The 22,966-nt window shown below is 43.7% G+C and overlaps 1 protein-coding gene and 1 long non-coding RNA gene across 4 annotated transcripts in view; both read right to left on the bottom strand.

The window, feature by feature from the left end:
* Window positions 1-18,391, bottom strand: part of pde4d (phosphodiesterase 4D, cAMP-specific) — a 103,008-nt gene extending 84,617 nt beyond the window's left edge. Inside the window, exons 1-3 of one of the 3 annotated variants that reach the window (XM_029829056.1) lie at window positions 13,824-13,898; window positions 12,690-12,740; window positions 5,649-5,707 (exon numbers count right to left, since the gene is read on the bottom strand). In XM_029829056.1, the coding sequence (XP_029684916.1) occupies window positions 5,649-5,707; window positions 12,690-12,711 (81 nt within the window). In that variant the 5' untranslated portion in view covers window positions 12,712-12,740; window positions 13,824-13,898. Of the gene's footprint in view, window positions 1-5,648; window positions 5,708-12,689; window positions 12,741-13,823; window positions 13,899-18,278 lie in introns of those variants that run through there. The other 2 variants (XM_029829059.1, XM_029829057.1) reach the window with 2 other exon arrangements.
* On the bottom strand, window positions 9,096-10,440 carry LOC115247468 (uncharacterized). The gene is made up of 3 exons (XR_003886527.1): window positions 10,408-10,440; window positions 10,237-10,289; window positions 9,096-9,805 (listed from the first exon to the last, which is right to left on the bottom strand). It is a non-coding gene; the product is annotated as an uncharacterized lncRNA (long non-coding RNA).
* Window positions 18,392-22,966: the final 4,575 nt, after the last annotated feature.

The raw sequence follows: 22,966 nt of genomic DNA, 5'->3' as shown, positions 1-22,966 counted from the left end.
ACACCAAGGGGCAGCCTTCTAGACATTTTGTGCATTTCTTTCGCGACTTTTCGCGAATCAGTTAAACAATGTCAAAGTCCTATAAAAACCTCACTGCTTCGTGACCCTGTGTGTCTGATTCTTCACCTGCACACACACATTTTGAGGCACTTGTCATATGTCAAGCCTGCTTGTCAGGATGCACAAGACGCATTAACGTTCAGCTTTGCCACTTGGAATTCTGGGGCTGAGCTATATTTATTGCTTCTGTATAGCTTCAGTATATGTATTGGGTTTACAACTCTCAAGAGCACAGGGGAGCTAAATCTAACTTTCTATGTGACAAAGTGTTTGATTAAATTCAGAAATAAAAACCTCCAATGAGTAGTTAAAATCATGTGAGCAGCCAAAGGAGGGAATAAATCAAAAACAAATCAGACCTGTCCCTTCGTGAGGAGGTAGTCATTGTATGGACATTTAGACTACTGTCACTCCACTACTATATATATATATATATATATATATATATATATATATATATATATATATATATATATATATATATATATATATTCTTTCACAGAAGAATCAAGGTGAAGGCATTTTTAAATTTGCCATGTTGCCTTCCATCCTGCTCTGCCTCTTTTCTTTTCTTTTCTTTTCTTTTCTTTTCTTTTCTTTTCTTTTCTTTTCTTTTCTTTTCTTTTCTCGCTGTCTCCTTTCATCATTGTATTTGTCCCGCTGTAATCAAACAACGCATCGTGCCATCAGGGTCCATTTCCAAGCAAAACAGCTGCAGCATAACTTGCCTCAATTTGGGTCTGCTGTTAACAGTATTTAAAGCCATCCATGCGCATGATTTATTGTTATCATGTATCAATCATATGTGGGAGTGAAAGCCAAAATGCTGATCCTAAAACAGGAGAGGTGGACAGATTGGGTGTTTAAAAAAATAACAATAATTGCAATCAGAAGACTGTGATTAAAATATGGGAATGTGCTTTATCCCGTTTAGCCAGGGGGCATCCTGCACTATTCAGAACGCGCCACTTTTCATTTTCAGCACCATCAGTCATCTGTGTGCTCTATGTTAAGCGATCGATCTTATCGCCCAAATGGATTTTAAATGGATTGCAGGGGAAAGCCCGCAAAGTAACAAAGGGAGTGATAGAAACTCAGGTGGACCAAAAGAGGAAGGCAAGAAAAAGAGACGAGATGAAAACGAGAGATTGCGGATGGAAGAGATCCATCACTATGCAGGCAAGGAATGTTTGGTTCCTATGTTAGGCTGCAGGTAGCTCTCTGGAAAGAAGCACGACATTTTATACTGTTTGATCTACAAGATATCTGCACATAAAATGAAGTTTGATTAGCATCAATTATTTATACCCAACTGAATGTGGCATCGATGGAATTTTCTCCCTTTTAAATAAGCAAAATATTGAAAGGGTTGCTTCAAAAGAACAGGTTTATCTTGTAGCTTCATGGTGAGAGAGGCTGGTATTTACAGCTGGGGTGTTTTTACTGCTTGATCTGCTAGATCACAGAGTAGTAAAACAGAGTATTCTGTGAGGTAATAAAAATTAACACAGCTCATCGCCTACGGTAAACAGTACTCAGCTCAGCAGCTACACGTGTGAGGCAAGAAAGAAAGAACGAGGTGGAGGATTACATTTTGGATCTGCTTGAAATATTCCACAGCCTGTCTCGGGCCATAGTTCATGAGATCTATACAGCCTTGTCCTATGGGAATGTTGTGTAATGGTAACATGCTGCAGGAGACTGGAACTCCATAAATGAAACATGAGGGCTTCCTTTTGGAATTAGAAATTAGATGTTTCGTTGACATCACGCAAAAACCTTGCTCTTTAACGCTAACAGGCAGATTTCTGTAAATGACGGTTGAGAGGCTGAAAACACAAAGGTGTGACCTCAGGCGGGTCCGATCAAGATGTCAAATGAAGTGAATGAATTGGTAAATTTACCTCTGTTTCGTTAGACACTGTGTGAAATATCGTGTATTCTCAACTGTTCCACATTCACTAATGATGAGACTACGTGTGAAATATCTCCTGGTCTCTGGCATCTCTTAAATGTAAATTGTCTTTCTATTCTTAGACATCCGTGGTATACGTGGAGCAGTGACGTGTTCATCCTTTTTTCTGTCTCAGCTAATGGCTTCTTACTTGACTTAAAAAAATTAGACCCACAAAAATGCATAGAATAAAAAATATAGTCGGAGTAGTGTGCTGATTTTTTTTTTTCATTTTTTGAGGAAAGATTTGAATTAGTTAATCTGAAAAACAAACAAAAGGTTTCTTCTCCTCAGGAGAGGAAATGCCTCGCAGGGATGTGACCTAGAGTTGTTCATGGCTCGAGGCAAGGCTCAGTGACACTCTGGTCTGTAATGAGATGAAATATCACTGAGCCACCTCAGACGTCCAGGGAGGGGAACACGTTTGCCGCAGTTGCAAAAATTATAGATACCATCAACATCTGTCTGACAAGATGGAAAAAAAAGAAAAAAACGATTTTATAAAAATGTTTCTCATCTTTGCAAATAATAAAGATACATAACAGCCCATTTTACATGTCTGGTACACACAGACAGTAAATCAGCTGTGAAGATGAAGCATTTGATTGTTTTGTAATAAGATCTCGGGTGGGGAAACATCCTGCATGTGTCGCCCATGAATTCAATCTGGGTTAACGGTGACACTAACAGGGTGGCAGATTGATGACTCCATGAGTTCTCTCTGTCAACCAGAGCAGAGTTCACGCACCAGTTTTCATGCAACTGCCATGCGGTGTGCCGCCAAACACCTTTTTTGAAGAGTAATCACCCTTTCAATGTCGTCAACAGCCTTTGAGAATTGAAATGAGAAGTGACGATACTTCTTTACACACAGCAACACCATAAATACACATAAAGACAGCTCACCAGCACATAAAAATTAAAGAAAGATCAATACTTCCATTTAAAACATTGACTAGTCTTATCAAAATAACTTTAAAAATGAGCTACACACTAAAGCAAAAGTGTTCACATTGCAGTGACTGGAATTGCTAATCTGAAATGGCCACAGCATAAATGTGCTTGGCTTACATCACTGACGGTAATAGTGAGGCATCATGGCCTCCAGGGGACAAAAGCTGCCCTGGGGTCTTGTCAGTCATGTGAAAGTTAACTTCCAGTTTCCACAGAAACACAGTGATGGCAGATATTCTCATGAGACAACCTTCATTTCTGTCCAAGTATCTGTAATGGGAGAGAAATTAGATTTGTAGAAATCTTTAATCGCCTGTACCAAGTAAATTACAGCCTGATGACATTCATAAAGCACACGTGGATACTTAGATATCAAATGAAAAAATAATTTTAAAAAAATGAAAGAGAGTAGAGCAGAGAGCCGGGGTGACCTGTGCAGTGGAGGGAGGGGTCTTTGAAAGCCACAGCTTTCAAAGACCCCTCCCCCTCCGTCCTCTGAGAATCCCATTATGAAAAGTCATAGTAAGTCATTAAGGTCATCATGACTGAGGACTGTAGACGGCCCACATCAGCTCTGCATCACGTCCTTGGCAACAGGTTTTTCAATTTCCTTAAAAGCCCAAGTGAAGATTTGTTGTCTCTATTGTGTGGGGGCCAAAGCTTGGTGGGGATTCCCAGCACTAAGAGTAAGGAAGGGATGATAGAACAGCACATCAGAGCGCTGCTGTAAGGTCTGTGGTTAGGAATTTTTAGGCCATAGTTGTATAAATCATATTCTGAGCCCTTTATTTCATTATCCCAAATCCATTTTTATTTTTAATTTTGTCCTCCTGCTTCCGGCACTTATCCTGCAGTCACTTTCCTTCTTTGACTAACGTCCCCCGACAGTTGCACCCTTCAATCTAATTTCCTTGCCTTTCCTCATTTAATAGCTTGTCAACACCTTCCACTTCTCCTCTACTTGCATCTCTCACCTGTGCGCGTGTGATGTTTGTGTAAGCTGTCCTTGCAGGGCAATTAATTCAAGTTTAATTTAAATCCTCCATCTTTCACTGCTCACACAGTAGCACCTTTCACACAAGTTTAATCTGCAGAAGAGGTCTGCATCGTATAAGGCTTTCATCTCTCTACTGCAGGCCAGCGAGGTTCTAACACATGGCATGGACACCCCCCCGATCCCTGCTGGGCCCTAATTGTTGATCCAAATGTGAGCAGGAAGGAGACGACGCACTATTTGGGCAATTTCTATTCCCTCGTCACATTCATAGGGCCACAGTCACATCTGCGTATCCATGGTGATGCTGATAAGGTGACTCATAACTATTCATCAATGGTGGCGCCTGATTGAGCAAACCCCCGCCTCCTTCCCAAAGAGCCTTGCAGAAGTGTACTCATTAACAGCCTGTGTCCTTGCTCTACCTCAGTGTATCTGGATGGCAAAGAAGCATCTCTGCCACTCGCAGTTTGTTTTCAACTTCTGAGTCTACTCTGCGATAAAACGTGCTCTCTGGATGTTCCAGCCATTTCTCTCCCACTTATCTCCCCTCTCCCCTCCTTACTCTATCTAAGGAAGCTATTGCAGTGTAAAACTTTGCTTTCAAAACCTGCAGTTTACAGCTAAACAAGAATAGGAAACTGAACTGCAGCACTCAGTTGTGCCCCCCCCCCCCCCCCCACACACACACACACACACACTTCTAATGAAGAAAAAATCAATATGTGAATCATCAATAAGTTCTGCTCTGTTAGTAATTTGTCCTTCTTTTAAAGTCATTTTTCTGCTGATTTTTAATAAGCATGTGGATTCTGATCTATTTTTAAGCAACACATCAGTGGGCTCACATGCCTGTCCGGCAGCCAGGTTTGCATTTAAATGTTTCAGCAGTGACCTCTGGCTTTAATGTCCCCCACAGGGGTTCATTAGCATCAATTCTGATTTGCTGAAAAATGAATTCACAAGTTACCGGAAAGCCCCGCTTTGTTTAAAGCAAATAAAACACACTTTCATCCCACGGGAGATGAAATGAGAGCAGATTACAGGATGAAGATAGCAATTTCTATACACTGCAGATGAAGCATGTGGGAAAAGTCTGACTATAAAGGGTTTCTTGTAAATTTCACACAGGGAAAATATGATTTGCATCTACCTCTCTGAAATGTCAGCCAATTTGAAAGACTCACACAGTGGGAAGCCCAACCTTTGAACTTCTCCTCAAGGTCATCACACATGGGTGTAATTGAATATCTTATTCATGCATATGGGGGAAGGGAAGCAGTGTCTTTCTGTTAGTGTCTGCTGTTGGTTTATCTGAGCTCCATCTCTTGTTGAGCACAGCGGCTCTGACCTCTGTGGCTGTTTGACAGGGAATCCAGAAACCTGTCTGTTAAACTGGGACTTGGGAAGTGGGAAGGGGGGTTATAGACAGCTTGTGCACACCTCTGATGACACACAAGCCCATACAGTCTTTTGTTGACGGGAGAGGCGGGGGATGGGTGAAAGAACTGAGAAAGCAAGGTGTTGGATATAGAATATCAATGGTGTATATTGGAGTATTTTCTTTTGTTTTTCTTCCAATTTTCTTTGTGATTGTGAGCGTGAGCGTGCATAGTGGAGAATCACAGGAAGTATAAGGAAGTGCGTCAGAGCACTATAAAAGAGAGGAGTGTGGTGTACACTTACACTGTCCTTTTGTCCGTCGTCCCTGGCCCTGTCATTCTTTTGCATGGTGCGTGCCAATGCTAAAGAGAGAAAAAGACAGATATGTGACCTAAGTGGTACAAATCTGGAGGATGTTTCATATATAATGTGTATATTATTATATGGAAAAAAAAAAACAATTCGTAATAAAACTATGTGAAATAATTACAGCTTTGTTCCATGTTATAGAGGGGGATGGCATGTCCGTAGGCAAGGAGAGGGTCTCCAAAAGAATTAACAGCGAAGCTACAGAGCTGGTTGATATTCAAAGGTTTCAGAGGAGCAAGGTGGAGATTCTGTGTGTTCAGGAGACCAGGTGGAAATATCGCAAGACTAGAAGCTTAGGGGGAGGGTATAGAGAAATGGAGCAGGAGCCATTTTGAAGAAGGAGTTTGTTGGTAGAGTTTAAAGAGAGCACAGAGGAGAACCGGTGGAAGCTGAAAAAGTAAGAGCGTTTTCCTGACTGGGTGGTCAGCGGGTGATTCCAGAAGACTGGACAGCTACAACTGATGTAATCAGGGAGACAGCTAGAACACGACATCCAAGTCTTCTGGAAGGGAAGGAGGTGAGGAGACTTGGTGGTGAGATGAGGAAGCACAGGAGTGTGAGCAGGGAAAGAGGTTAGCTGAGAAGGAGCGTGACACCGAGCGGACAGGAGAGAGTCAACAGTGCAGAGATGCAACCTAAGGTAAAGAGAGAAGTTGCGAAGGCCAAAGAGAGGGTGTACGATGACTTGTATATTGGGCTGAATAGTGGGGAAGGAGAGAAGGATTAATCCAGCTCAGTAAGACGGAGAAATCGAGACGGGAAGGACATGCGGTTTAGAATGATAAAGAGATGGAATTATACTGACAGATGCCAGAAGTGAATATGGAAACCAGAGTAATAAAGGTTAGTAAAGGGCTGAGGGGGAGGGGGGGGGGTTGTTGAAGTTTAAAGGTGGGGGTTGTTGAAGTTTAAAGTTTTAATGCGCGGTTGTGTGTTATTGCAAGTGCAACCATGCTGAGATCCAGTGGCTGATTAGAATGCATTAGACTGTAAGGTAAAGGTCAGTGAATTATCAGCAAGGGTTACGCAACCCTGTTCTGTTTACCTGCTCTAATGACCCTGACTCGACACCTGCTCATCTTTGTCTACCAACCGACCCCCCCCCCACCCCACCCCCCCCCCCTCCAGCACAACCCACCATTTGTGCTCATTGCCTAACCAAGACGTATTGATCTGAATTAGATGTCGCCGTCTCCTTGGAGAGTGTAAAACGTTGTGACACAAGCATGACATCCTGCACAACTTCAAAGATCCAAGCGGTCCAGATTAAATGCGGTCTGACTGGGTCGTAAGCAGACGGTCTGCTTGTGTTTGGGTTGTGCAAAGGCTGCCCTTGATATCAGTTAGTCGGTGACAGGTGGGGGAAATAACTGTTCTTTTGATTTAGAACAGTTGGAGCAATTTCCCTCCCGTTTACATTGCCTTTTTCCTCCAGGGTTGCAGCCCTGTGTGCGATTGTGCGTCTTAAGTTCATCTCGTGGCACAAGCGATTGGCTTTTAACAGCGCGGACCACCTAGAGCAGCAGCTGCATGTCACTTGCTATTTACCGCATAATCCTTCATTTCCATGGAGCATGAGCTCAGAAACAACACCAAGTCCACTCTGTCCCTGTCTGCCAGGAGTCATCAACAATACTGGATGTACTTTCAATGAGAGATCGGTCAACCAGGGCACGTATTATTCCCCCACTCTGGTTCTTTAGGCCTGGCCCAGTTCCACTAAATAGATGTGAAGTGACAGGGTGGCCAGGTAATTACACACGGACAGAAAAACAGACAGAGCTGGCTGGAGAATTGCCATCGATTGTGCTAAGAGGAGAGGAGAAGTATAGGTAATAAGTTGCCTGTGGGATGAATAAGCTGGCATTGTTGACGTATGTAAATGCCAGGACACGGCGCCCCCACTGAATGAGTACAGGATGACGACGTTTATTTCCACAGCTTTAACAGGACCACAGCTCACGTGGCATGAATGATAATGAAAATAAAAGCCCAAATTAAACATGCACATGCGAACGAAGCACTTGCCTCTAAACATTTAACTCCGATTTGTGACACAACTGTGGATGATGTCTTCCTGTCATTCAGCATGCTGAGCATACGCCCTTTCCAGCTGATTAATGTTGCTTTTCTTACTTTGTCTCCACCTCTTCTCTTCGCCACAGTCTTGTTTGCAGCAATTTATTCCAAATATCAAGTGCATCCATTTATTTATTTATCTACTTGCGCTGGTGGGAATGGCGCTAATGAAATCTAATCTGGCAAGGCAAACAAACCCCAAAACTCAAACTGTGAACACAAAATTTAAAAACCCAAACACATGGGTGCAGATATGACCACCCATGAGGAGGCGGAGGCACTTTTACAGCCTCTGATCTGTCTCAGTGCATCAAACAGATTCCCTTTTCTCACAGGTCAAGTGAAGTCAATGTTCAAACTATTGAATGCCACTGTTTGTGGTCTAAGAAGCTTAGCTGCATATGCGGCACTCGTCAGAATTAACTTTCAGTGGGGCCTTTTGTGGATTTGAACACGTCTAGACTGGAATGAATGAACAGCTGTTACAGTGCTCATCTCTGGCTGTTGTTCAGAGTCTTACAGACTCCTCTGACTGTAGCGGTGACGTGTTGCATCTATCATCTGCCCGGCGGTCTGATCTAATGGTGGGGAAGGGTCGGGATCGGGTTGGATGGTTAAAAAGAGCCAGAACAGAAGCAGCAGGAGATGTGCTTAAATACTCTTTCCATTTATCGCTCTCTTTTCAGGCATGGCTCACAGCCCAATTATGTCGAGTCTTCAAAATGACTTGGATTATGGCCTTGAAAGCAAAAGCTAATATAACTAAACTGAGTCAGTCTTAGATTCAAACTCAGGCACAAAGCATACATGTCCGCATGTTGTTGAAGCTCAATATACAATTTTTCCCCTTTCATTTTCAAGGTTTACTGGCTGCTTTTCATCAGTCTCACCATAGTCGTGTGGGCTCTGTGCAAATTAGCATCTGTCTGAAGCGTTTGTACACAGAAAACAAGCAAACGTCATCTCTTTTTTTTGAGAAAACGGTGTATTGAGTGGGTGTGAAGGCTCAGGGCTACGTGACGGGGTTACCATCCAACAGAGCAACAACAGGAGGTTGATTTCTGTCTGCTTTCAGGCATCAGTGGCACAGGGCTCGGACGGACTTCTAGTCCAGCAGACCTGCATGTGCGCCGCACTCTTTTCCCCTTCTCCTCTTACAGCTTTTCGAATTACCTTAGCACGGTCCTTTAAGAGAGCAATGACACTTTTTGGCACGTGATCACGTTAGGCAAGGGAGGAAAATCTACGATTTCTCGTCTCCCAGCAATAGAAGGTCACCGTCTATGTGCTCTAAACGGCAGCAGCCACGTTAAATGTCTCGGTTCTCTTGTCGAGCTCCCACAGCTACTTATTGAATAATCATTCAAAAGTAACTCGGCCTTTTATCCTGGTTATTCAATCGTCAAGGGACACTTTTTTCTTTTTCACATTAAAAAAAAATAAAATATTGCTTTTATTAAGTTCAAAACAGGTTTAAAAAAGAAGTGTGCTGTAAAATTACACACCCTGGATACTGACGATGGTAATGAAAATAAGGTAAGCATTGAGGATGTTCTTTAGATGAAAATGAATTGCAGCTCATTATCGGGGTGCCCTGCAGTGTTCCCCTGCACTGATGCTTCGCTAAAACTCCAGAGCTGCCATCAAATCCCTCTAATATTTCAGCAGCTGACTGCAAGGCAAAGGTATCTATTTGAAGATGACAACTATTGATTTGGCAACTTTATTTTGGTCTGGGATTTCAGCTCTGAGAGGAGCACCGACTTCTCTGAAGCGACACCGGCGGAAGAACTTTCATCCCTCACAGCCGAAGAGCAAAAGGAGCGAGAGGGCTCGATCGTACGGGTGCAGTGCCTCCTCTGAGTGGTTGGACGCCGACCGATGAATGGATGAATGGAGCTGTCAGTGACCGGGTGCAACCAGCCGAGCTGTGGATGGATTAAGGCAAGGTTTATGGCGTTCTTCAATAATCCTCGCCACTGAGCAGAGGCGCCGAGGGCGTGTGCTGCAGACTTAGAAAGAAATCAGGAATGAGAAATACTGTCCGATCATTTAAAGTGTGTCTGATATCGTAATTGTCACCTTATGTCACCCAACCACCTTTTCGCTTTCAGTACGATTATGTTTGAATCCAACCTCCAGTGGTGATTTAAAACTGTTAAAATGACCAAATCCCCAAATGTATATGTAGCAAGGTATGTTTAAAAAAAAAAAAGGGAAATAAGTATTTTTGATGATCGTGATTGACAGCTAAGCAGAAAAGGTTCCAGGAGTCTGCAACTCTGGCTGGCTATACGCAATAAATCTCCATGGTAACTAATGTCCAACGACTTTAGAAGAAATGAAGTCATAGCTAATATAAAGCCAGGATATGTGAAATATCCCGGTCTAATCTGCTATCAGGGTGTGGGGAAACGACCCTCAGCTCTCCTGTTTGGCTCACCTTGCCCTGTCCTTTACGCTCAGGTCACTCAGGCCACACATCACATAATCCAGCTGCAATCAAACCTCTGAATGACTGACACAATTATAGCCACACACTGCAAGGGGGAACTCTCTCTCAATCACACACACACACACACACACACACACACACACACACACACACACACACCTTGAAAAGCAATGGAGGAGTGAAGGATGTAGGTGGCTCACTGAGTGCAGATTATGGCCCGATACAGTCAACACTTGAAAACTGCATTTGATCAAAGCTGCAATTCCCTTTCAAAACTGGGCACCTTGAATTCAGTTGTTATTAAGCTATATCTGGCAAAACAGTTCAATTTCCTTTCCATTTATTCCCGCAGCACATTGCTGGCAGTGATGAGCCTGAAACAATTCCACCCTAGCAAGCAGACCGGGGATGAAAACAAAATAACATTTACTTGAAATGTAAATTGCATCTCACACCTCAAGCTCATAGGGAATCATTTTTCTTATATTCTTCTTATTGTTTAATGGCTGCAAACATGAGTCCTGCTATCTCGTTTGCTTTTTCTGCCATTAGCTGCGGGATTTACACTTTGCTATGTATCCTAACGTATCTCAACATTGAGTAAATTTCTTAAGACTCGTAGTACGGTAGTTAAAAATTCATTCATTAGTCCACAGTCTCAGAACGCTCATATCATGAGAATATTATTTAAATTATATATTCATATTTCACTACAATTTTAACTATATATTCATGAGACTCTGTCAAGGATTTGGCCATTTATCCTCAGTTTACAAGGTTCTACAAATGCTGAAATCACTTTAGCAGCCCTCTAAATCATTATTATTGTGTCATGATATTAATATTAAAAAGACACAGTTAGGAATCAGCTCATTACCAGTAGCAAGAGTGCAGTGGGTCTCCATAATCCTGTTTAAATGCACAACTGTGTTCTTTTGCCAAACGCAGATATCTACATAAATGAATATTTATGAGATAGAGACAGATTTGTATTTCAAATATTGATTATTTGTGCCATTTAAATGATATTAAACTGCAATTGTGCGATTTCATGTCTTGTCCCTGTGCAGTTGCACTTTCTTCCTTACAATAGCAGCATTTATCTTATCTTAACTTGCTTATCAGTATGCTCGCCAGCAGCTTGACAAGTGTAAATATTGTGTTTGCAGCTTGTTTTTTGCTGCACCACATCAAGGGAAAAAACAAAAAGCAAAAACCTTGTGCGATTTAATTAGTCCTGCTCATAAACTGCAGTCCCCCATGTGGGAGTAAATCTCTTATTTTAGTGCAAGTGTTTTCAGGAGCCAAATTAGAGACGTGAGGATGTAAAGGGCTGATGCTGTGGCCTTTAAAATGGGCCGTTTCTTCTCATTGCTAAATGACGTGATCTCCATCCTTTCTGGTACAGACCACAATAAAAAAAAACAACTTATAAAACAAAGAGAAATGTCGCAAACCAGTTTTTTTTTCTTTTCTCAGACTGAAGAAAACACTCATTCGAGGAGAGAGCAGTAAGTAATAAAGGAAGCCTTTGTGTCAGCACTGGTTTATGGCTCACTGTGGACCAGTCACCAGCACAGGGTGATGAAAAGTCTGCAGCGTATCACAACACACAGTCACAGTCTTCAGCTATAGTAAACACTCATACGTCGAGGACTATAATGTGATGTAATATCATGTAAGGAGGCTTTGCTATACGTCTGAAATGACTGAAAACAGTACTGCTATGTTTCAAATTACCAGCAGAGGTCCTCGGAGAGCTATGGGTTTTCATATTTTGGGTTTGCTTAAATACTACATCCAAACCTGTCATAAAAAGAGAAAATGATACATATGCATGTATGAATGTCCCTCTAAACTAAATAAAAGGCAAAATGGATAAACAAAATATACATCACAGACTGGTACCGCACACAAAAAAAGATTATACTCAATATTTATTAGATTTCTCAGGCAAACCTGCAGTTTTGAACATTTACGTGGGTCTTTTTTTTATCGTCTTTGAGCCCTCTAACACTCTGCTTTTCTCTTGTGCACAGGTTACAATAAAGCCTAATCACATCACTGACCCGAAGCAGAAGCAGGCCCCTCAGAGCTGCGGGTGAGTCACCGCCATCATTCAATCCAGCAGAAACCAACAAACATGCGGCACTGCGCCTCAGCTCGCATCCTCGCCACCACGTGACACCTAAGGTGGATTCTGACGACTGAATGAAGACATGGATGTCTGGTAATTTCTGCTTCTACCTATAGGACTCAGATAGGTACCAAGCAGAAGGAATTACAGTGGCTGCCTCTGAAGTCCTTCATCATGTCGACCATCTTGTCTACTGGTAATAGAGGTATAAAAATGCTGCCTCATATGTTTGTGTTTGGATCTCTCACAGTGAGAGTCAGCTGAGCTTAGAAATCAGGCAGCATTGGTGCATGAGTGTACGTACCCAAATCCTGAGGATGTGTCATTCACGGAAGTGATCGTGGAAGTGAAATGTCTGAAATGCAGAGAGGATGAATGGAGCATGTCAGAGTCCTGTTCTGGGTTCACGTAAGCAAACCAGACCAGTCAGTCAGCTGAAGGAAAGAACCCGCTTCTCTGAGGTGACATGTCACTTCTGATGTCTTGTCATGTTGCAAGGACACACCCCTGGAAGGTTTACAGTTTGGCTTCGGATTACCCGAGGTGAGCCAGAAAGCTGACTAAATATCTGTAATCTTATTTTCACAAAAACATTTCCAGTTGCAGTAACACCGGACAGGGTCAGATTCACCACCGTGAAATAAAATAATCACGCTTGCCAGTTTGAAACAGCGTCAAACCATAAAGAAATCCAGGTCACTGCCCACGTCTTTCCAGACAATCCTACATATTTCCCATAGATATTTTTACCCAGTTGACGTCCTTAAGAACATATGTGCCATTAAGGGGAGCTGGGTATAAAAACGGACCTCTTGGTGGTCCAGAGTTCAAGTGAAATATTGGGTTGGGAATTTGTGCCAACTTTCCAAAGGCAACTACCACAGAAGCTACTGGCATGTGAGATGATGTCAGTAGCGCATTCCGTAAAAATGCATCTAATGACCATTAATTCATTTACACCGCAGTGTTCAAACTATTCAGATCGTTCCTGATCATTGGTTCGACTCACTTGGAAAACAGCCAAATGCCAACCGATTTTTATGCCACAGATCAGAACGTTATGAGGAATTAATTGAATTTATGTTGTGCCTGGGGGGAGGGCTTGTGAACCAATGTCCTTAGATGGTTACATGCAATTAGTTCGCTGAATACTCTTCTGCCCAGAGTGGTGAGATAAAGTGGTGAGATTGTAGACGTGACAGAATAACATACAGTTTTACAATGAAAGCATTTAATTCATTGTTGCTATCAAATAAAACCTGTTAGCAAACACAACATTGACATGACGGCCCACTAAGATGAAGCAAACCCATTTTTTTTACATGGATAAATAAATGTGAAATAGGACTGTGAGCAATTATGACGAAACTCTCGGACAAAAGCTGCTTGAATGTCAAGTTAAAGAAATGTGTCATTATCAGTAACATTTAGGTTTTACCTGTCGCTACAGTCCGTCCAAGGATGAAACCGGCAAATGGGAGTCAATTCAAAACATGACCTGCCGTGAGAGGAGCTGGCTTTCTGTAAATATTCTAAAAGTGAGCGTCAGGCGTTCGTGTGGGGATGAGCCAGGGGTGTGGTGTTGAACACGTAAGCACGCTTTAATCTTCCTTTTTGGGCTGTAGTATTACACAACAACCTCTGTCACCCTCAGTGTCAACAATGGAGGAAGACACAAAAGTGGACTTTCAGGGTAGACTGTGGAAAGGGACGCGCCCGGTGTTTAAACCACGTTACAACTTGTTCCTTTTAACAACACAAGTGGTTTTATTTTTGTTAAACCTTTGAATGTGGTGTAAGAAAACAGGTGGCATCACTTGACATGTACGAAGGCATTCTAAGCAGAATCAAAGGGTTGCACACTAGGGAAAACACAGTCTCCAGTGTTGGATAGAGTAAATGTTGGATAGAGTAGCTAAAATTATTTATGCACCAAACTAAATAAAGTTAGACAACAGAGCTCCTGGAGAGAGAGAGGCGAAAGTATCTCAGTCCCTATCGGCTCATAGAAGAAGCACCACCTAATATGTGAATAATGATGCTGTGCTACATTCACCTCAGAAGGTGAGGAAACTGAACTCACTGGCTGCAGGTGGGTAACCAGTTAAAAAGATGAGAGGGATGACTGATCTTAGTCATTTCTTTATCTTAAGGTTAAGGATGCATTCATATTCCAGGATTCAGTGGCTTCACCTTTTGTATAATAGGGAGAATTATGCAATGTAAGTTAACGTTAAGGTGTACACCATGTTGGGCTTCAGGGGACAGGGCCCATAAATAATAGGCGACTGATTACCAGTATGTTTGCTTTAGTGAACCTGATGCCGGCTTGTGATCGTCTCAGCTGACAAGAAAGCATATACGGGATAGATCTTATTTAGACATGAAGATGGAAGCTTAACGTAAATAAGAATTAGAGGAGCAACTCTACTAAATCCTGTTTGGCCCTGTTTCGGTTTATCTCTTTCTTCCTTGACCAAACATGAGTTTTTTAAAGACGCTTAACCCTAATTAGTCTACGATGTGTGCATGTACTCTGAGATCAGTCCTGAACAGAGATGAGTTCACGTGTCACAGCAGGCGAGAAGTCTGATAATAATGAGTTTAAATGAGTTTAGTCCATGTTGTGTTCGCATGTTGTGGACATTGCAATACAGTGCAAAGACAGCAAAGTCTTTTCTTTTCTTTTTACCAAAGAATGCATTATTTTGAACTTTTTTTTGTATTTCTTATGGTTTCAGATCAGATTAGTCTAAACATAGTCTGTGTCAACAGTTTATGGAAAGTTTTGTTTTATAAAAAGTGGGACCGTTGGATAAAAAAGACATACCATTGGTCTCTCGAGACGTTATGGACCACCACCACCACTCAGACGAAGCCCGTTCTTTACAAGATGCAGGCCGAGATGGGACTCGAATCACATCTGTATGAGTACGGACGACTGCTGCTGATTAGCCATTAAAAAGAAAAAATAAAGCACTAACGAAACAATGACAGGACTTCCAGCACCGAGGAGGGGAAAAGGAAATCCAGCTCGCGGCCCAGCTGTTTTTCTCCTCGCTTTCATGTCCCTTGGAGGTCATTCTTCCTGCCTAACGTAACAAAGGCAAAGATCCTCTTGAGCATCATCTGGTTCGCCAGACTTCGCATATTTGGTTGCTCATGACATCAATTGCGGGTTTCATCTCAACTCTAAGATTACGCACTCTGGCTCCCCTGATGCCATCCAGCTGTTCTGGAGGTGGCTGTTTGTTTGAGTGTTTACTGCGCCCGGACACGTTTGTAATGTTGTGCGTTTCCATCTGCAGCTCTTTTGCGCACGTAAATCCTTGCAAAAGGGAGATGTGCGTAGCAGGAAAACTCCACTGAAGGGTCAAAGGTCAAACCAGACATTAGACTTGTAAAACAAAGTTAGAGTTGGATGTTAAGAAATAGACGAGGGTAGATTTAACGCAGCTCAGGCTCACATCAGTGCTACTGTGACCCTGCTCATTGCTATGGGAACGGGATTTTGAAAATGCCATTGCTCGCTGCTAAATGTGCATCTGTGTAAGCACGCGGATTGGATTTCTTGTGCACAGGAACTTCCGAGGCCTTTTGCATGCTCTCTCTGGCTAGAGTATCAGCAAAACAAACACTGCCCTTATTACAGTAATGAAAATGCTTTGGGAAAGAGATGATATAATTTTCCATTAACCCCCATACTGAAAATGCCAAGAGTGGCTCAGGGAAACCTGTGACATTTGACTTTGCTGGCACCGAGCACTACAATCCCTCACTGTGTCTTCATCCCAGTTTAGTCCTCAGCTTTGGAAATTACAGTGGCCCAGAGAGTACAAATTACTGCAACCTCATACAATGCCTTAAAAAAAAGGGGGGGGGGGGGGGGTACAATAATGCAGCTCATAACATCGGCAAGATAACAACAAACCAGACCAACATGCTGCAGACGTCAGGCTCCTTTTGTGGTTCTTTGAGTTCCCTTTCTTGGAAAAATCTGGATTTATTTGGGGACTTTTTATTTTGTGTTTGGAGTTTATATTTATGCGCCTTCCTGGTATTTAAATTGATGAGCTACAGAAAATACAAGTGCCATTTATCTTAAATTTGCAGAATGTCACATTCCACCTGCTAATGCAGCCAGCTAATGGGGGGGGTTCTTCTCTGCGACAGAGCTGTCGAGTCCAATTGATTTGATGCCATTGCTTTTATTTTAGGTCTCGTAAAGCACTTAACATGAAGACAGACGGAGCTGCACATCGGCGGCGGCAGTGCAGACAGATTGCATCTCTCAATGCACAAAAGCTCTGGGCCGCCACTCGCTCACCCTGACGGCCAGTCCAACTCATTCATAAAAGAGAGCTGCGGCCAACGGGAAGGATGCAGGCATTCTTTGAAGGGAAAAAAAAAACCCATCTCTGATAATGTTCATTGATTCCTTGCATGCTTCTACTGGTGAGGTGGGGGCAGCAGGCTGGCCCTGAACTCGTGGGCACAGCCTCTCTCTCAGCACTCAGGTGGCACACAGGTGAAACAATGGGCCCACTGTGTGGCTCACATCTCATCTACAGAGCTTGCTGGCAGTCTGACAGTGTATATTTGCATAGTAGAGGTCAGGTACAACACAAGGCTCCCTGTGTTCTGTGTTGCACTGAAGAGTGGCAGGCTGACAGATGGCCATAAACGGCCGCAGGTTGGTTCCTTTCTTTCAAGCGAAGGACGGGAAAACACAGTTTATGCTCATTACATGGACTCTTCAAACACTTATTATGGGAAAATGAACACAACACAACTTTCTTTGGCTTTTATAGCTTAAAACAAAGCAGTATTCGTAAATTGCTGGCCTCCACCTGTGAGTGGGCTGAGACACAGAAACATAAACAGGTCCATATGTTTGCTGGCTGGTCCTCTGACTCAACACCGAAACCTCCTGGGTTCAATTTGCGCGTAATGGCATGACGAAATATTATAAATCCGCGCTTCCTGTGTTCATACAACTGAGTACGCGTCATAATGACACACACGCCTCACGCTAGCGCAAGCTGCTTCGGACTAAACGGTCGAGGTCGTCGGTGGAAATCGAGGGAGTGCTCCTCTGACAGCGTGTCGGGGTGTAATAACCTGATGAGAGGCAGCTCTGTCGAGAGGCTGTGTCACCACATGTGGCTCCGAGAGAGGAAACTCCACAGAAAACTCTTCACACACTCATAATTACATCCGCACTATCCGTACATCCTGACAAGAGCGCTTACACACACACACTGACAGAGGAGATGTCACCTTGAATCTGCTCTTTTGTCAGCTTGTCCTGTTTCCTCCAGACGCAGGCATTCCACTCTGTCCCTCATAGTTACTATGAACTCTCCATACTTCTATTCTTCCCCTCTTGGTTTCCTTGTCCTTAATCTCTCATGGTGTGCCTGGCTAAATTACTGAGTCTGCCATTTTTTCTGGATTGCTTCGAATTTATATGTGACTGCAGCACAATTTGGGGCAGGCCTATTTATAGCCGTGGAAGTGCCACACCGCTAACACCCTGCAGCCCGAGAATCACACCACAAGATTTTGGGACAGTAGTCCTCCAGCTCTCCTGGGGAGGTGAAGAATTGCAGTGACAGGCTGGTCGCCCTGCACCGTTCCCCGTACTAACACATGTTACAGCTGCACACAAAGTACATGGACACCTCTGGCTCAAGCGTGCAAGTGTATGCAGAGACCCAGTCATGCATACAGCACTTCATCACACGTGCACATGGGTGAGTAAAGCTGTAATTTCCGGAAACAGAGCTGTGGTAGGCGGTAAGATGTAGTATTCACATCTAAGAGGAGCTGCTGCATTATTATCATAACAGAGAGGTGACTAAGAGGAAATCAAGGTTAGAGGGAAACTTACTTTGCATAAAGTTCCAGAAAGACTTTGTCCAAGCCGGATACTGCTCCGTGTCTTCTATCTGCTGTCCCAAGAGTCCCAATCAGAGCAACCAAAACAAATAAAAGTATCTGCTATGCATCTCTAACACAGCAACTCTCTCTCTGCTGCTCACTGATGCTCTTTGGAATAAGGAGGGAGCTCCGCCGGCAGCTTGCAGCCCACAGCCAATCGCAGCGCGCCTGTTCCTGTCTGCCGGCCAATGGCTCAGCTTCCTTATCCCAGCCCTTCATCCCACCCACTCCCTCCTAACACCGAAAGTTCTCATGGTGGAGTGGAGAGGAGAGCAGAGCAGGCAGTATTTACAAAAATGACCACAAGGGAGAGGGCAGAGACAAAATGCTGGGCTACTTACATCGTGACTAATCGAACACGTCCACACAGTCCTGAATTTCCACTGGTTTTACACATTTACAGCCTCTCAGCTATCTCATTGTCATGGTAAAACATCCAGCCACCCCTTCAGACATGTTTGAAGTAGAAGAAAAGAGAAGAACTGATTGCAGAAGTTGCAAGAGAACGATAAATGAATGTCACCTGCTCCGGCTGTTTGGCCTTGCTTCTCAGATGAGAAAGAACCCCTCAGCTGTGGCCTCGACTGCTTATTTTGGCGATAGTGTTTTTCATGGTGTGCGAAAGAACATATGCACCCAAATAAGGTCAATAGCTTGCTTTTAACGCAAAGTACTAATTAAGAGATTCATTTATAGGGACGACCGAGGTACTGAAGGTTGCACCAAATGATATTTGTTTTCAGAAAGCAACTTTTTAAAATTATCAATATGAATCACTTGTTCACAAATGTTCCAATGCAAACTTTCTAATCACAAGTTACAGAATAGATTCAAAGACAAATATGGTTATTTAGTCTGACACACACACACACACACACACACAGAAACACAGAAATGGCTGGATGAGCGTACAGGACTCCTATACATACATGGGGATCAAATTAAAACAACATCCCCTATGAAAGACAGCTGTGCACAAATCTGCTCCATCTTTTCTGACAAGTGTGGAAAATGTCCAGCTGACACTTCTTATTTTGACAAACAGATGGAAACATGTCATTAATGTTGTAAGACCACACAAAAAGCCTTAATGTGAAAGAGTTTGTGTTCTCGCTTATTGCCTAGTTGACAAAAGAAAATCCCATAAATGCCAACGGAAGATGACAAGATAGTAATATCTGGACCAGCACTGGATCGTGTCACACATGCACATTTGACCTGAAAACAAAGATGGCTAAATCTGCCATTTATGAAGTTACAGTCGAGAGAATATTAGCTTAGCTTAGGTTAGCTTAGCTCAGCATGAGGACTAACAGTAGCGGTGTCTCGGAACATCTTTTTACCACTGGACATGTATCAATGTTCTGATCCACTGTCTTGGATAATTGTCGAGATGTTCTGTTAAATGAAATAAAAATAATCTGCCTAACCCCTTCAGGCTCAACACATGACATTTCATTGTTGGCTTTATTTTGCAGGAAATTAAGTGATGGGTTTTGTAGCCAAGAGCAGTTAGTGTGAAACTGATCCACACAGACATAGTCCTGCACATGAACTCGTATTAAACCACAACTTGTCATTATTATTCTCCACACTACTATGAATTAAATGAAGTAGAATGTGTTAATATTCTTCTGGTCACCACACTAAGATAAGCTAACCATGTTGTGGTTTCCAGCTCATCAGATGGATATAAGGTATAAAATAACATCACCATGAGGACATGAGGGACTAGAAAAGGTAAACCCTCTGGAAACAATGAGTCAAGCGTGCATGGGCACTGAGAATCAGCAAAGCAAGCAGGCCGAGAAGCGTCTATGAAGCCCTCTGGCCTGAAGGCTCAGTAAAGTCACAGGAGTGGAAGGGTTATGCTAATAGTATGCAAAGGGTGTACGCTTTGTTCCTGTTCCCTACTGCTGCATCAAAACATCATACCCTGGATGAAGAGCAGGAATATAAATGTATTTGCCTGGATGTCGTCTAATTTGTAAATCCTGGGGGACGCGAGGCAAAAGGAATTCATTGAACACATTGAAGGGCCCACATAAATAACCCCTCTCCATCGCCTGTCCTTAAACTGGTGTGACAGCTTCCAGTGCAGCAGCTGACGCACTCATCCGAACAAGTTTACCCTAATTAGGAGACAAGGCAGTGATCAATAAGTCTGCTCTGAGACAAATACGCGGCAGCGTGGCAGATGAGAACGTGGAAAGCGTCCCCCTGATCCAAAGTGCAGCGCATTTGTTCCGTCGCTGTGCACATGAAATGACTGCAAAGGATGTTGACAGCTACCATCACAGAGAAGGGGAGAGAGACAGAGACAGATAGAGAGAGAGAGAGAGAGGCTCTGTATACTATAAGGTGTGGGGGCTGAGCGTCCTACAGAGATTGACCTAAAGGGACACCGTACCGTTTAAACTGTTCATCCAGAGACAGAGGACAGAAAGTCATATATAAATCCAGTCCTTATTTGTCAGAGGAAAACTTGTGCTGGTATTGGAGGGATCTCCTCATCCAGCATCGTCTTCATCTTCCAGGCACTCATCCAGGTCCAGATAGCAGCCTCAGCAGGGAGGCCCAGCTCCTCTGGGGGGAATCCTGAGGTGTTCCCATGCCAGCCGAGAGATATAAAGTCTCCAGCATGTCCTAGGTCTGCGCTGGGGCCTCCTCCTGGATAGACATGTCTGAGGCACCTCCCCAGGGGTACATCTGGGAGGCATCCCGACCTCCTCAACTTCATCTCCAGATACTTGAACTCCGCCAACTGTTGCTGTAGCTGCTCTCTGACCCATTGTGGGCAATCCACCTTTTCCAGCTGAGGACTTAGGAGCTGATCTTCATCCCCTCCACTTCCCACTGGGCTGTGAACCATCCCAGCAAGAGCTGGAGGTCAGTGGGTGATCTACTCCACTAACGGGGTGCAGCTGAGTGAAAGGCTGCCGGCTGCATCGGACCACATGCGGTGCAGTTCTATTTGTGTTTTTGTCATTGAGCTGAACCAGCGTGTTGATGGGTCCGACGTGCACAGGGACATTACACTCCTCTGTCCCGCTACCTGTCGGATGGTGATGTTCCTCCCCTTGTTCTCTCCCTCTCTAACTGATGTCTGAGGATTTTCTCTCCGTCTCCCTCGGACTTGATAAAAACCATATTTGGACGGCCACATACTTCCTTGATGCTGGTGTTCCATCTCTCTTCCCTCAGAAAAGAACATTCCGTGCTCACGGGGTGCAAGCGTCCTGATAACCCCCCTGTTTCTGTTCCGGTGGGTGGCCCAGAACCAATCAGTTAAGGATTACATATTCTGTCCAGTCAGCGTTTTCAATTGGGCTAAATTGACCGGAGGTGCCCCCACAGATCGCCCGCAAATTACATTTAGATCGGTTATGTGACCTAAGCGAACGTGTCCACCCTGATAAGTTCTTCATTTGTGTTCCAAATCAGCCCCGTGTCCTCCGTCCTCCTACTGTCCCCACGGTCTGAGTGGTGGGTGTATAAATGAGGACATCATCAACGGTTTCATCAGGCGCCAGCAAGTGGAGCTCAAATGGTGCCAGTATAACATATAATTCCATCATTTTGGTTCGTGCTGATCCTGTTTTGGACTTGAATTCTAAAAGGATAGACTATTTTACACGGGCTTTACACAGAGTGGAAGAAAGGGAGGCAGAGGTAGGGACAGAGACGGAGAGATTGGGTTATTATTGGGACAGCTAAGTACCCACAATTATCTAAAAAAGCAGTGATTATTCTCAGAGCCATCTGGTCCGCTGATGACAGACCCAGCAGTACGTGCTTGTGTGTGTGAGTTGGGGGGGTCAACTCTTGCTCATTAAAAGCTTTGACTAAATTCACTTTGCATAATCTCCATTGAGGGGGTCACTAGATGTGACCACGGCACAATTAGATTCACCTTCATCAAATGGGCGCCTCATCCTCCTCACAACTGCGACATCTTCCAGCGTTTTGCTGGTTGTCGGTGCTGCACAGTCCTTTTTCTTTTTTTGGTGCAGTGTTAGCAGCCTGTGTTTTCTCCAAGTCAGCGCATATTGTTTATTGCTGAGCTTCTCCAGAAAGCATCCAGGGTGCTGTCACCCTTCTACAAGCAAGAAATGCAGGGCCCACTTTGTGCAGTCGTGCCTCTGTGTGGAAACATCGTGACCTGAGCGGGATACTTCCGTCCCCTCCTCTCTGATCTACAGCTCACGCCTACTCTGATCGTGACTCCTCCATTTGGAAAATCAAACAAGGACGTCCCCCAGCCTGTGTCGTTGAGGCACTTGGGTCTAATTGCATAATTATTAAGCTTGCAGATGAATTCTGTGTGTAGGCAGCAAAAAACAAATTTCATAATAAAATAGACATGCAATCACGCAGTGGATGATAGCTCAGTCAGCATGTCGGCCTTGACAACTCTTCTGGCAAGTGAATAAAAGCCCCGTTTGCAGACGGTGTGCGTTGCCACTCGGTGACACAAATGAGCCGCTGCTGATTTAAATAGCAACCCTTAATCACCACAGAGCAGTGAAAATGGCATCCAGATGCTATATTTAAGAGTCAAAGCTACAGCTAGTCTGCATCTACGCGTTTAGATATCGATACAGCTGGACTAAGTCGTGGAGGCATTTTACACCAAAT

Source organism: Takifugu rubripes, chromosome 21 (genome assembly GCF_901000725.2).
Source record: "Takifugu rubripes chromosome 21, fTakRub1.2, whole genome shotgun sequence".
Classification (NCBI taxonomy): Eukaryota; Metazoa; Chordata; class Actinopteri; order Tetraodontiformes; family Tetraodontidae; genus Takifugu; species Takifugu rubripes.
This window is presented reverse-complemented; position numbering and strand designations above follow the sequence as displayed.